The sequence below is a fragment of the Pygocentrus nattereri genome, chromosome 15 (genome assembly GCF_015220715.1).
Source record: "Pygocentrus nattereri isolate fPygNat1 chromosome 15, fPygNat1.pri, whole genome shotgun sequence".
NCBI classification, from domain to species: domain Eukaryota; kingdom Metazoa; phylum Chordata; class Actinopteri; order Characiformes; family Serrasalmidae; genus Pygocentrus; species Pygocentrus nattereri.
This window is the reverse complement of record NC_051225.1, coordinates 29,192,734-29,204,733: the sequence shown is the minus strand read 5'-3', so window position 1 is coordinate 29,204,733 and position 12,000 is coordinate 29,192,734. Positions and strand designations below refer to the sequence as shown.

Sequence of the window (12,000 nt, the reverse complement as noted above, 5' to 3'; positions counted from 1 at the left end):
ATAGAAATAATGGAATCATATTGGCCCCATATTAATAACATTCAGTGTAAGATTAGGAGAATTGTGACAACCTGTCATATTTTTGTTGGCACCTGAAAATGGTGATCTCACCAGTTGTATTTTTGTGCATGCTATATATTGCACATAAACATGTAGCTTACATCCCTTTTAAAAAGAGTTTGACAGATTTTACGATACATAACATTTCTCAAATTAAAAAAATAGTTTTAATTGACTGTACACGATACCAGAAAAACACTGTGCTGTTCTCTATAATCAGTATAGTGCTGAATTTCACACATGCTTCTAAGATACTTCTGCACCCTGAGCCCTGGCTTCGTGGTCATCACCGAATCCTCTCCCAGTGCAACTTCCTATGACGTAACCTGCTGCTCTTCTCCTTAGTCATGTTAATGCAAGCATTGTGCTTGTTGCTCTGCAAGTGGTTCCAGTACTTGATGAGTTCACTGGGCTGGAACTGGTGTGAAGTGATTAGGTGACTGTATTTGCAGCTGGAGTAGGACACTCTCCAGTGGTTGAAGAGAAACTCGTTTGGTGGTGGCACTGGGTCAACACGCAGTTTGGCCAAGCAGATCCCGACATAGACGTCCTCGAGGTGTAAACGGCGTATACTCAACGAAGCCTGGTAGATTTTTGCTGCCATGTCTCCCGAGAACACGTAGCCCGTACCCGAGCAGAAGATTGGGTACCTTTCGCTTGAATAGAGTTCAGGAGGCATGTACCACTTGCTGTCTTTGTTGCGATTGGGTGCGTAGCCTCGCATTAGGTAGCCTGTGAAATAATTGTGTCGTGGTGGCAAATCCGGCTTCAGCAGCTTTTGGATTAAATACTCTGTGTTGACAAACATGTCGCTATCTGTCTTCATGACGTACCAGGCATGTGGGCAGTACTCTGCGACCCAGTTCATGCCCATCAAGGTCTTGATGGTAAGGTTGTAGTAGGTGTCCATGTACGCCTGCTGTATTATGTCATGGTGCTGAAAGCTTTCTTCCTCAATGGCAGCTTGAGGGTAGCCATCAGAGCTACTCCCCATGCCCAGCAGAAAAATTCGCACAAAGCCCAGGCCCATGGCTACGCTCTCGTTCCCCCACGTCTGCCTGATGGCATTCCTGGCCTCCACCTGCCTTGGCTCTGCTGCAATAAGCAGAATTAGAAAGGGGCTGCTGTCTCTACATTTATAGGGCTCATTGAGCACATAGCGGTACGGCTGAGCTGCCAGCTGCCCTCCCACACCCATTTCTCGGTGCAAGCTGTTGGTGTTTGTGTTGTTGGCGCTCAGAGAGATCTCCAGTCCTACCATCCCTTGGGCAGCAGCAGCCTCAGCTTGGTGTGAGCTGAAGTTTACAGGTGGTTTGGGGGGGAAATAAATGGGCTCCCTCAAGAGGCTTCTCAGAGAGCTTTGGTTTCCCTCCGCACGTTCCTTGAGGGGGCGCAAGCCCCGCATTGTGTAGGCCACTGGGTTCTCTCGGAATCCAGGCCGGCTGGACAGCCAGTCTTGGTGGCTGAAGAAGAGGAAGATGGTGAAGAGCAGGGCCAGTGACAGTAGGCCCACGACATGCGTGCGGAAGAGTGACCGCTTGACATTCCAGGTCATCTTGATGGGGCAGCAGTGTCGCCGTCGCCACTGCATGATGCAGATAGAGGCTGCTCGGGAAAGCGCGGCGGTCACATCTAATCAAGTCAAACATGTGTTGTGAGCAGCCCGAGGGTTATCTGAGCTGGCAGATGGGTGTGTTCAGGCCCCTAGTGGAGCTAGAAGGGGGATGACATACTGCCCATGAGGACTGCTAGGACACGCTGCTCTGACTCTCTCCAGTGACAGGCGGTCATGCTTCAGGGCAGTTTCCTTCTGAAGGACAGCTACTTCCTCAGACCAGAGACTCTGTTATCTAAGGAGAATAGGAGAGAACCACAGAATGAATAAGGCTGGACAGCGATGAATTAAGCAGTGTAATACACTACTAATCTCCCACAGCTGTGGAAAGAGATTTGATGTTATCCACACAGTGAACGGAGGAACCTTAATCCTCATTCATTAACTGTCTCCTCAGCCACCTTTTTTGGAGCAGGCCTTTGTTAACGTTGATACAGTGTATGCTGCTCCCCACTCATTAATCCTTCAGTTTCATGACGGAAACCCACAGGAGAGCCTTGTTCCCAGAAACAACTCACAATTCCACTTGCAATCATCGCAACTGTAAGTGGCAACCCTGTGGGGAAGATTGCTATAAGGGGTCGCTCTACATATCATAGGGCAACCTAAGGGCCCTGTGTGAAAGTTTAAATTGCAGGTTTTCACAACATGACATTCAGTGAGAGCACTGCCACTGCAAAGGCTGCCTAAGTCCCACACCCACCCTCCTGGTGCACTTCAGCAGCCAGGAAGGAAAAGCATCCGTCAAAATGAATTTTCAGGCTCCAGCAAGCAGTGTTGCTGGGATCTGCAGCCAGCAGCAGCCAGTGATAACAGCGCTCACCCCTTATTCACCTTCCACCTTAAACTTATCAACACCATGCCAGGGGGAGAGCTCTCCCTGCCTGCAATTTCCAGCCTTAACTGCTGCTTCCTTGCACATGGGGGGGGTTTATTGGATTCTAGAACCGTCTTTCAATAATCATGACAAAAAAAAAATAAAGGTATGGAGAGACAGAGAGAGAGAGCTCGAGACAGTGAGTGAGAAAGAAAAAATGAAAATGCACCATAGATTTGAATTTGGTTTATCTTAATGTTCACAATTATTTTATTTCATTAATTATTTTTTATCACATATTTTGTTTGTTGCTTAATTTCTTTGCTCATTTTGAGATACAATGATTGTGAAAACATCTTTGGCTTTTTGTCCACACTTGCATTTAAAGTAGCAGTGAGAAAAGGTTTTACATATTGATATTTTTGTCTTTGTTTACACACATTTGACAGTCATCTTTCCTGTGAATTTGAAGGAAACACATTTGGATTTTTTTTAAGGCCCTAAACTGTTCACAATTTGAATGGTGTTGCATTATGTTCTCATTTAGGAAGCTGTTATAAAGGTAAGTGACTCTTCTTAGAAATGTAAGTGAATCTTTTCAGTGACAGAATAATTTGTTGGAACATATGTTTATGAGGCCTTTCGCCCGAAGACTGCTGGGATAGGCTCCAGCACCCCCCGCGACCCTGACGGAGAAGCGGCTTAGAAAATGGATGGATGGATGGATGGATATGGTTATGAGAGCTCAAAAATATTCACCCTAGCACGCAACACCAAAGATATGAAGATTTTTTGTGACGTTTGTAGTGTTGTTGTTCATTCCAAATGAAGCAAGGTAAATTATAAAAATAATATGGATTTTGCTGCCTAGAAATTGATAGTGTTTTCTGGACCCCACTGAAACAAGTAGGGAGGAGACCATCCTTTAGAAAAACAATAGAGCATTGAATTCACCTTGGTCTTCTGAGTGCTTACAATGCTTAAACTGCCTTTTAAAAAAAAAACCTTCTCTTCAGCTGGTGGTGTCATTACTGTTGTGGCGACATGCTCACGTGTTCAATAGGAAATAGGAGAGTGAATGCACTTTCCCCCTTACCCCTCTAAATGTTAATCTCTGAAGACTTTGCCCATTTCTCATGACAACTGGATCAGAGTATACTAACCTTTTCAACCAAATGTGCTAACGCAGTGCAAGCAATTACTGCCAAGTGGAAAGGGGCCGAGTCTAGCTTTGCTTTAAAGGTTAACATACTTCAGAACAGAGCAAATGAAATGCTCTAAAGGTTTCTTTTGTTATCCACATGAGATTCAATGAGAGCAACACCACATACTGAACAACACTATCACGTATTACAATTTTTCATGCACAATTTCTTAATATAAATATCTAAATGTTCACCAAGAACTGATATAATGCCACTTAATAACCAAGGGGAATCAAGAGTGTTGCATAAATCATTTGCTCTAGGATCCATTTGATACAATTAGTCTGATAGTGCCACAGCGGTCAGCAATTAGAGGAGCTACACGAGACCATTAGACTTGTAAGGGGATACACCTGCAATCAAAATTAATATGACGGGGATTCATAATAATTCAATGATCCGTGTACCTGCAAATACAAAATGGTAGGGAGCTTTTCTTCCTCTGTTATTTGTTTTGTTTTACACTTGCTGAAACTCGTCATTTTAGGTGCCTGATTTTAAGTTGGAATTATTGACAAAGCCTATATCCTACCATTATATACATACCTTTGCATAAAATTAGGACGTTATACTGCAATTGATACTTGATAGTTCCACACTGGTCAACATAACTGGCCAATCAATTTGATTGTGATTAAAATCAGAGCTATTATTTTGATTTTCTAGTGTGATACGGCAAGTACCAAAAGTAGAACACCACCACTTTTACGCCTGAGATGTTTTATACAGTAGCTGTTAAATAAAACAGATCATCCCCAGTTAAGGCTTTTCCTTAACAGCAACACCAACCAACTTACCAAGTCAGGCGTAATAAAATCACAGTGACAGCTACAGGCTTCTGAGATGATCAAGCTACCCAACATTAAACTGTTAAAAGCCAAAGCTGGTAGGGCAGTCCAAAACCGAACAAGAGTGCTGTTGTTTGGAAGGAGGACTGTTGGACTTGAGGACAAGGGGTTAGCAGCAGGAGCAGTGGTATTTAGGACATGGGTAGGGCAGGGAACATATTCACTTTCAGAGCCTCTCATCATATTTTCAAGAACCGCATGCTGTCATGAGGAACTCTGGATTTAGTTCAGATGAAAGCTGAACTAATGTGATAAAGGTATATTAACGGTATTTAGACACTAGAGGACTGTTTCAGTGATGCTCACAGGCAAATTCGGGAGCCTGTCTGTACCAGAACACTTTAGGTAATTAGTAATTTTCTGGAATAGAGCATGAGTCAAGCCTCCCTCTTCTCAATGAATATGAGCTGCAACCCTTGGGATGATACTTTAGGACACCCGTAACAGAGAAATCTTATAAATCTGCCCGCTACACTGGCCTCCTGCATCATTCTTAATTATTCTTAGCTTGTAAGGATTGATGTTATTTGTTCTTCTGTTGCTAGCTGAGAATGTTTGTACCCGTTTTCTATGTTGCTTGCTAAAACTAGCTTTGGCACAGCCCTACGGCCTTGGCTACAGCTTTGTTTAGTGACATTTCCAATATTAAAATTTTCATATGAACAGGCTTAATATCTCTGTTCAGGTGTTCAGTTACTTTTACATTTCCCCAGAACAGAGATTTCTGTGCAGTGACATTTACTTTCCAGAGCAGAGACATTTAGGCTTATCTGCACTTAGAAATTTGACCAAGATGCGGAAAATGTATTTGAAATCTGTGACTGACCTGCATAAGAAAAATGGACTGTGTCAGTACACTGGGGCTGAGGTTTTACTGACAACTCACATGACTCTCTGAGCTCAAATAACAATGTGAAAAGATTTGAGAGATTCTGAAGTGATAACTGAGCCAAGCACAAAACAGCTGACCTAGGCTTTGAATTGGAAAGCAGATTTCTGCAACCAGTATAGAAGGCAAAGAAGGACGGGGAAAAAAAAACATTACAACAAGGGTTCCATTATAAAAAGGCCAGTGCACAATTCCTCCATGTAAGAATTCACAGACTTGATGACAAGAAATCACAGCCAGATTTCTTTACTATAAAAGTAAGCTCCAGTAGATCCAGGCTGCAGATGCCCCAAGCTTATTCAGCCAGATAACAGCATTGGGATATTTTAGCACAGAAATCATACTGCATATCTTATTCGCTCCATTATATTTTTTCATTATGCTGTTATTAGCAGGAGTTATACAAAATTCATATTCACTGATAACGGTTGATACTGTTTGTGGGTTAAAAATCAAAGATGCCACATTCATATCTGGAATTTCATTACTTCCAATAAACACAGATCTATGGAAATATAAAAATCCAGAGAAAAAAGTTAAAATTTAAATATTCACAATAATGGTGGCACTCAAAAAAAAAAATGTTTGAGTGGAATGATTTTCATTTCACTCAACAGATGCACGGTTGTCTTTGTCCGCTTACTGTGCACGATTACTATCGGCTACTTTGTTCAAAATCAAATGCCAAGGCATAAGCCGAGACCGTTTCAGTGAAATTCTTAGCCGGTGTGTAAAACAGGAGAAACACAAAACTAATATATGCAGCCTATTATGCCTAAGATGAGACATGTAGAGCCTAAAGTCACAACTGTGGCTTTCAAATGCATTTCTGCTGCTATCTTGTGTGAAACATAAAATGGAAACACCCCAAGGATCAAAGAGGAATCCTGACCTAGACAGAAAAGAAAAACAGAAATGACATAAGGCTGTCTCCAGGAAAATCATGTGTCTCCGTTGTTTTCTTATTTTTAATCTGCCATGACACCATCCTGACGAGTTATGAATCAAAATGCCACTCTTGGCACGTTCAAGGCGTCCTTAACGAATGACACTGTTGCCCTGGTGCTTGATTGTAATGCATATGAGGTTTGAATATGCCCATTTTTCACCATGCTGAATTCTCGATTTCCTGCTTGAATTTTAATAGCCGGGGTAATTGAATACAGCAGCTAATTGAAGACGAGCGTACGGTATGAGCAGAGCCAGAAGACGCTGATCTGAGCCTTTCTTTCTCCCACAGGGTGGCCTGCTTGGCCTGCATGTCCTGGGTGGGGGCCAGAAATGTGTGAGCCGGCCCGGAACGTAGAATAGTCAGGGTGTTTTCCACGCTCTGGTGCTCAAGGCTTGACCGGATCTGGGACAAGTCACCGGAACTCTTCGAGCCCTCATCTCCTCCTACGGAAAGCTTTCAGCTGTAGACTCCACTGAAATGAACTCATCACATGTTATTTTATGTATTTATTCATTTTTGTTTGGGGAGCTGAGCTGATTAATCACCGAGTTTGCTTGCATAAAAAAACAGGGTTTTTATCTTTAGCCAAAATTCTGCTTTCAAGTCATTTGCACTCGACATAACACTTGATGTCTAAAGACCCTGTGACTAGAACTATTTACATGCCTTTGAACTACAGCTTGAACACTATTACCCAGTAGCCTAGACAAAACTAACAACCAAGTCTCAGTTCTGTTGCACTTTTCTAACATTTTCCCCTCCGTCAGACACCACACAACTCATTTAATGCAATACGATCTTTAAAAATATAAATAGCACCACAGGAGCAACAAGACACTGAAAGTGATCAGACGTACCGCTGTCTGTGGCAGGCAGACCGAGAGAATAGCTGTAGGTGCCGTCTGTGGGTCTCCTTTACACGCCATCACTCCGTCTAGAAGCTCCAAAATCAAGTAAATACCTCCTCCTCTTCTCCCCCTTCACTGCTCCCGATCACTCACGCTCATTTCTTTGTTTTCCATGTTCCATTCCTGGCACGAAGCCTTCCTCACACTCGCTACACTCCGCCCGCTGTTTCCATCCATCCGCTGCTGAGGTTTCTTCATTTCGGGGTCTTGTATTGTCGCTGGCGCCGCTAGTGCTACTACTCTGCCTCCACTTCACTTTGTTGTTTAGCCTCAGCACTGTATTCCCATGCCGGAGAGCGGGGCTTTGAGAGGGGGCTGAAGAAACAACAACAACGGCGGCGGCTAAAACTTCAATGTCCTATTTCGTACGAGGGCCGGCGTCTGAAAAATCGATTGGAGGCGAAAGCCAGCTGAGGCGAAGCGGCATTAACAGCGGCGCTGAAGAGGAAGGGGTGGCTATAGCTGGTCCCTCACGCTACAACGCCAGGCAAAAAAAACAGCATCTAAAACCCCCCCTCATGGTACCTCTGAAGCCCTCCGCAGCGAAACATGATCCACAAGCACGCTGGAGGGGGGTAAAAAAGGAGGGGAAAGGCTTCTGCTCCTCTCCTCCCTCTTCTTCGGCGTGATGTGGTGGTGGACGCGTGTGTGGAAGAGGCTGGACTGGGCAGGGTTGGGTTTGGTGGGGAGGGTTTGTGTTCGGGAGAGGGGGTTGGGGGGGGGGGGGGTCAGCAGCTGCTTAAATGTGCTCCAGTCTGCCGTGGATTCACTGACTGAGCCCCTCCGACGTCACCACCTACTTAGCAGAGGATCCCACGTGACCATTTAGACCCCCCCCCCACCCCGCAACCCCAGTCCCTCTCCCTTCTCGGAACTGGGAGGCGGGGGGGAGGAAAGTGTGTGTGGTGGGGGATGTAGATTTAACTCACCCTGTGCGCAGTGAATGGAGAAAAAGAGTGAGTCTTTTTGACACAAGCACAGGAACCAGCTCTGCTGTGGCTGCAAGGGCAGAGAACTGCAGCTCATCGTACGTGTGAAAATCAAACCTGGCTCTGAATAGAACACCAATTTCCTTTAGCTTCATGTTAGAAGATTGTATTTTTTGGGGTGTTATGGCCCCTCCTTATGCCTAGGCCGAAAAGAGAACCAACTCAGAAGCCCAAAGAGTCCATGAGCTGGTGCGGTCATTTTCTAGATTGTTATCTTGAGATATCAAGATAAGCAACTCATTATTTCAAGGTAACAATTTTGTTATATTGAGGTAACAAAAGTAACTTCTCAAAATAACAGTTCAGATCATTATAATTACCTCATGGCCTCGGCATGGACAGCAGCAGCTACAGCCTACGCCTGTGCTGGAGGGCCAGAGTCTAGCATAGTTTGGAGATTTTCCTGCTCTGAGCCACCTTAAAACCTCTCATTTATCTCCTGAGTTGAATCAGGTGTGTCTGATTAGGACAATCACAAGCCTGCCCTCCAGGACTAGAGTTGGCCATCCCTGGGCTACTCAATAAAGCGAATTACAAACAGCTGTTGCACAAGGAGGTAATGCAGGCTAAAACAAGTTTCCTCTGTTACTTCACTTTTGCAATATAACTTTCAGTTAGAATGGTTACCACAGACGATCTTGAAATAAGCTACCGTATAGATTAAAGCACATTTCCAGACCACACAACTAGGAACCAGGGATGGATTACTGATCGGACCAGTGGCCTCGGACCTCTGACTACCAGTGGCTTTGGAGGGCCTTAGACTACAAGGACTACACCCTTGATAATATACAGCCAAATAAATAAACGGATAAATAAATAAAGAAAAAATCGACCTATTTTCAGTTATAAATGACTCGTCCGATACTGCAGCTGTATGTTAGCATGTGCACCTCCATGACCACTTCTTTTTTTGCGTTACAACAAAAATCTCCAAATTTTACATGAAAGCGATGTAGACACAATAGCATATTGCATATGAATAAGGCTAATTTTGTTTATTTAGAAAGATAAACAAGCTTCCAGTGTTGCTAAAATGGACACAGACACAAAATATCATATATTATATTGCATATTGTATAATATCTCTTTTCAGGTATTTATTTATTTCATATTTGTAGTGGGGGGCCTCCAAAGACTTTTGTACCAGGGCCCAAACATGATCATGATATCGCCCCTTCTAGAACCAGGCCTGTGTGCAAATTTGCCCCCTGTGAAAAAAAGCTAGCCCCTCCAGAGACACAGCCATTAAAAGCTGACTTGTACTCTGTCAGTGGTGTCACTGGCTGGTTGTAAATATTGTAAGGTATCTCTGTGGTTTTAGAATACGCTGTGACTGAATAATTAATACGAGCCCTCTCGTTGACAGAAATACTTTGGGGGGCATTTGCTCAGGTACCTTGCCCAGCCCGGGCACATTTGTCAGTGGTGAGTTAGAATTCAGGGGGATGATTGATTCTCCCTTGAGCTGCTGGGTCAGAAGTGGGACCTGCACATTAATATCATGTGACATCTATTAAAGACGAGCCTTCCTAACTGTTCAAATGCTTGATTAAGGAACATGGCCCACGGCTGAATGTGAATTTATTGGGTTGTTGACGTTATGCATAGCGAGTTGAAATGTTATCATTTTTTAAGTCTGAAAAATAGTTGTGGGTGTGTTTTTTTTTTTTTTTTTTCTATTTTTAGCTAATAGTTTTTCTATTAGATATGCTTCTGTGGAAGGTCAGTTCATTTCTTCATTTCTTGGTTTGGATTATTTTTCTGCATTGAAGATTTAACATGCTAGACTGTTCTTTTAAATGTTGTCTATAAAACAGAGAAATAGAAAGGTTCTGCATATCAAGCTAATTAACAAAAGGTCAAATCAGTGTTATCCACAGATCCAAGCAGCTGTGAAAACAGCACAGGCTGCAGGCTCATGCATCCTATATTAGTTTAGTCAGTGATTAAGTGTGATTACAAAGTTACACTTACACTGAGGTCAGCATACATACTTCATATTCTATAGAAGGTGTAGCTGCTTTAAAAATTTATGATGGCTTGAGTGAATTTTAGGAAGCAGCTAATTCAGGAGGGAAGGGAATCTTTGATCTGAGAGAGAGAAGTAAGATTACGTTTAATTTTTATAAATCCATGGCATAAGCAGTGCTAATTCAGCAGTTTAGTCCCTAAGGAGTCCATGTCTCTGAAAACAGAAATTGGCCAATGAGCAGCCAACACCATGGTCTTTGTTCATATTCAGCTCAAGATGTTAGATTTATGAATCTTTCCATTTGATATCCCATTAAGTACAAAAGAAGGATCTTCAGTTCCCAGTGATGAGGTGTGGTGTCATGGGGAACTAAATGCTGAAGGTTATATGAGAAGTCTTCAGAGCTATATGAGCAATTGTCTCAGTACTAAGATAGAATATCAGCATGTATACAGGTCAGCTCTTTGCCCTGAAGAAGTTCCTGCTTGAGTTATGCCCTCAGATAACTTGAGACCTTCTCATTCTGTGCTTTTACAATGGAAGCACTGCGTGCTTGGTGGTGGTTTACTCTTACCTTGCCACAGAATGAACGGGATAAAAAAATCTGTGCACTTTCAGTGGCTCTGATGCTTAAAACTCTCTGAACATGATATCCCAGTGGAACATCACATCAGCTCACTGCACCACTCCTAAAGAATTTAAACAAGTTACCACTAGTTTTCCACCTGTCATAGCCAATAGTGGCTGAGTTAGTGTACACATGACTTCTTGAGTCTCAGAGGTTCAACCATTCCAGAGTAATACTACCTTTTGCTTGTTCAAAACTGCATGAAAGATTTTGATATGAAACTGATATGAAAGATTTTTAGTATAGTAGTAGCATTACTGAGTCAGGAGATAAAATACCTGATTAAAACAAATGGACAAATGTCATTGTGCTGCTACAAGTTGTCCTGTAAAGCCTGAAATAACAATTTATATGTCAGAGATGTCAAGAAGGTTTTGTTAGAAGTTTTTTGGACCGCGTTATACATCTTTACATATCAACGTCTCACACACACAGGCTCAAAAAGAAGATCTGGCTCGATGTTTAGGTCTCAAATGCAAAAATGCATACTGATGAAGATATGATGACAATAGTAGATAAATCACTGCAATCCTTAGAAGAAATGTTCATCACCAGGTTTTGACTTGAGTTCTTTTGAATACTATTTCAGTGTGTCCACAATCATCAAATTTATACACTCAGGGAAGGAGTCAGAAGCACAACCCACGTTACAAAATGTTTTCCTGCAGGTTTCACCATAGAGGTCTCCAAATCCCCAAAACCTACATGGTGTAGATTTTTCCCCCTTATGCTTTGCTAAAGTCTACATTCCAACAATGCAGAGATGTTGGAAGTAGAGAAAAACAAGACCCAACAACACACATTTTATAAATGATTAACCAATTAACTGCTAACAGACAAACAATCGTTCAACTAATACTATCATTGAAAAACGTTGCTTACATTTTAGTTCATTTCCAATTAACAGTTCATATTTGATTAGTCAGGTTTATCCAAAATATTTGCACAGGATGAATATTTTTTTAATTAAAAAGTTTTTCAAGCACCTACCATTTATGAGCAGTTAAACCGAAAGTGGAAAATGTTACACCCGCCCCCCCCAATGACACGCAGGGCTAACAGAATGAAGGGCTAGCCACAAGAAAAGTGTGGTGAAATGACCACATGTGCTTTC

General features: G+C 42.6%; 1 protein-coding gene across 4 annotated transcripts; it reads right to left on the bottom strand.

The window, feature by feature from the left end:
* Nucleotides 1–204: 204 nt before the first annotated feature.
* b3galt2 (UDP-Gal:betaGlcNAc beta 1,3-galactosyltransferase, polypeptide 2) lies at nt 205–8,698 on the bottom strand. 4 transcript variants are annotated; one of them, XM_017716774.2, is made up of 4 exons: nt 8,604–8,698; nt 8,224–8,293; nt 7,244–8,090; nt 205–1,910 (listed from the first exon to the last, which is right to left on the bottom strand). In XM_017716774.2, exon 4 carries the CDS (start codon nt 1,649–1,651, stop codon nt 347–349), a length of 1,305 nt encoding a protein of 434 aa, XP_017572263.1. In that variant the 5' UTR covers nt 1,652–1,910; nt 7,244–8,090; nt 8,224–8,293; nt 8,604–8,698; the 3' UTR covers nt 205–346. The 4 variants fall into 4 exon arrangements, with proteins under 4 accessions (XP_017572263.1, XP_017572265.1, XP_017572267.1 ...); XM_017716776.2 differs by lacking the exon at nt 7,244–8,090; XM_017716778.2 differs by lacking the exons at nt 7,244–8,090; nt 8,224–8,293 and having other exon boundaries at nt 8,604–8,678.
* Between the last annotated feature and the right edge of the window lie 3,302 nt (nt 8,699–12,000).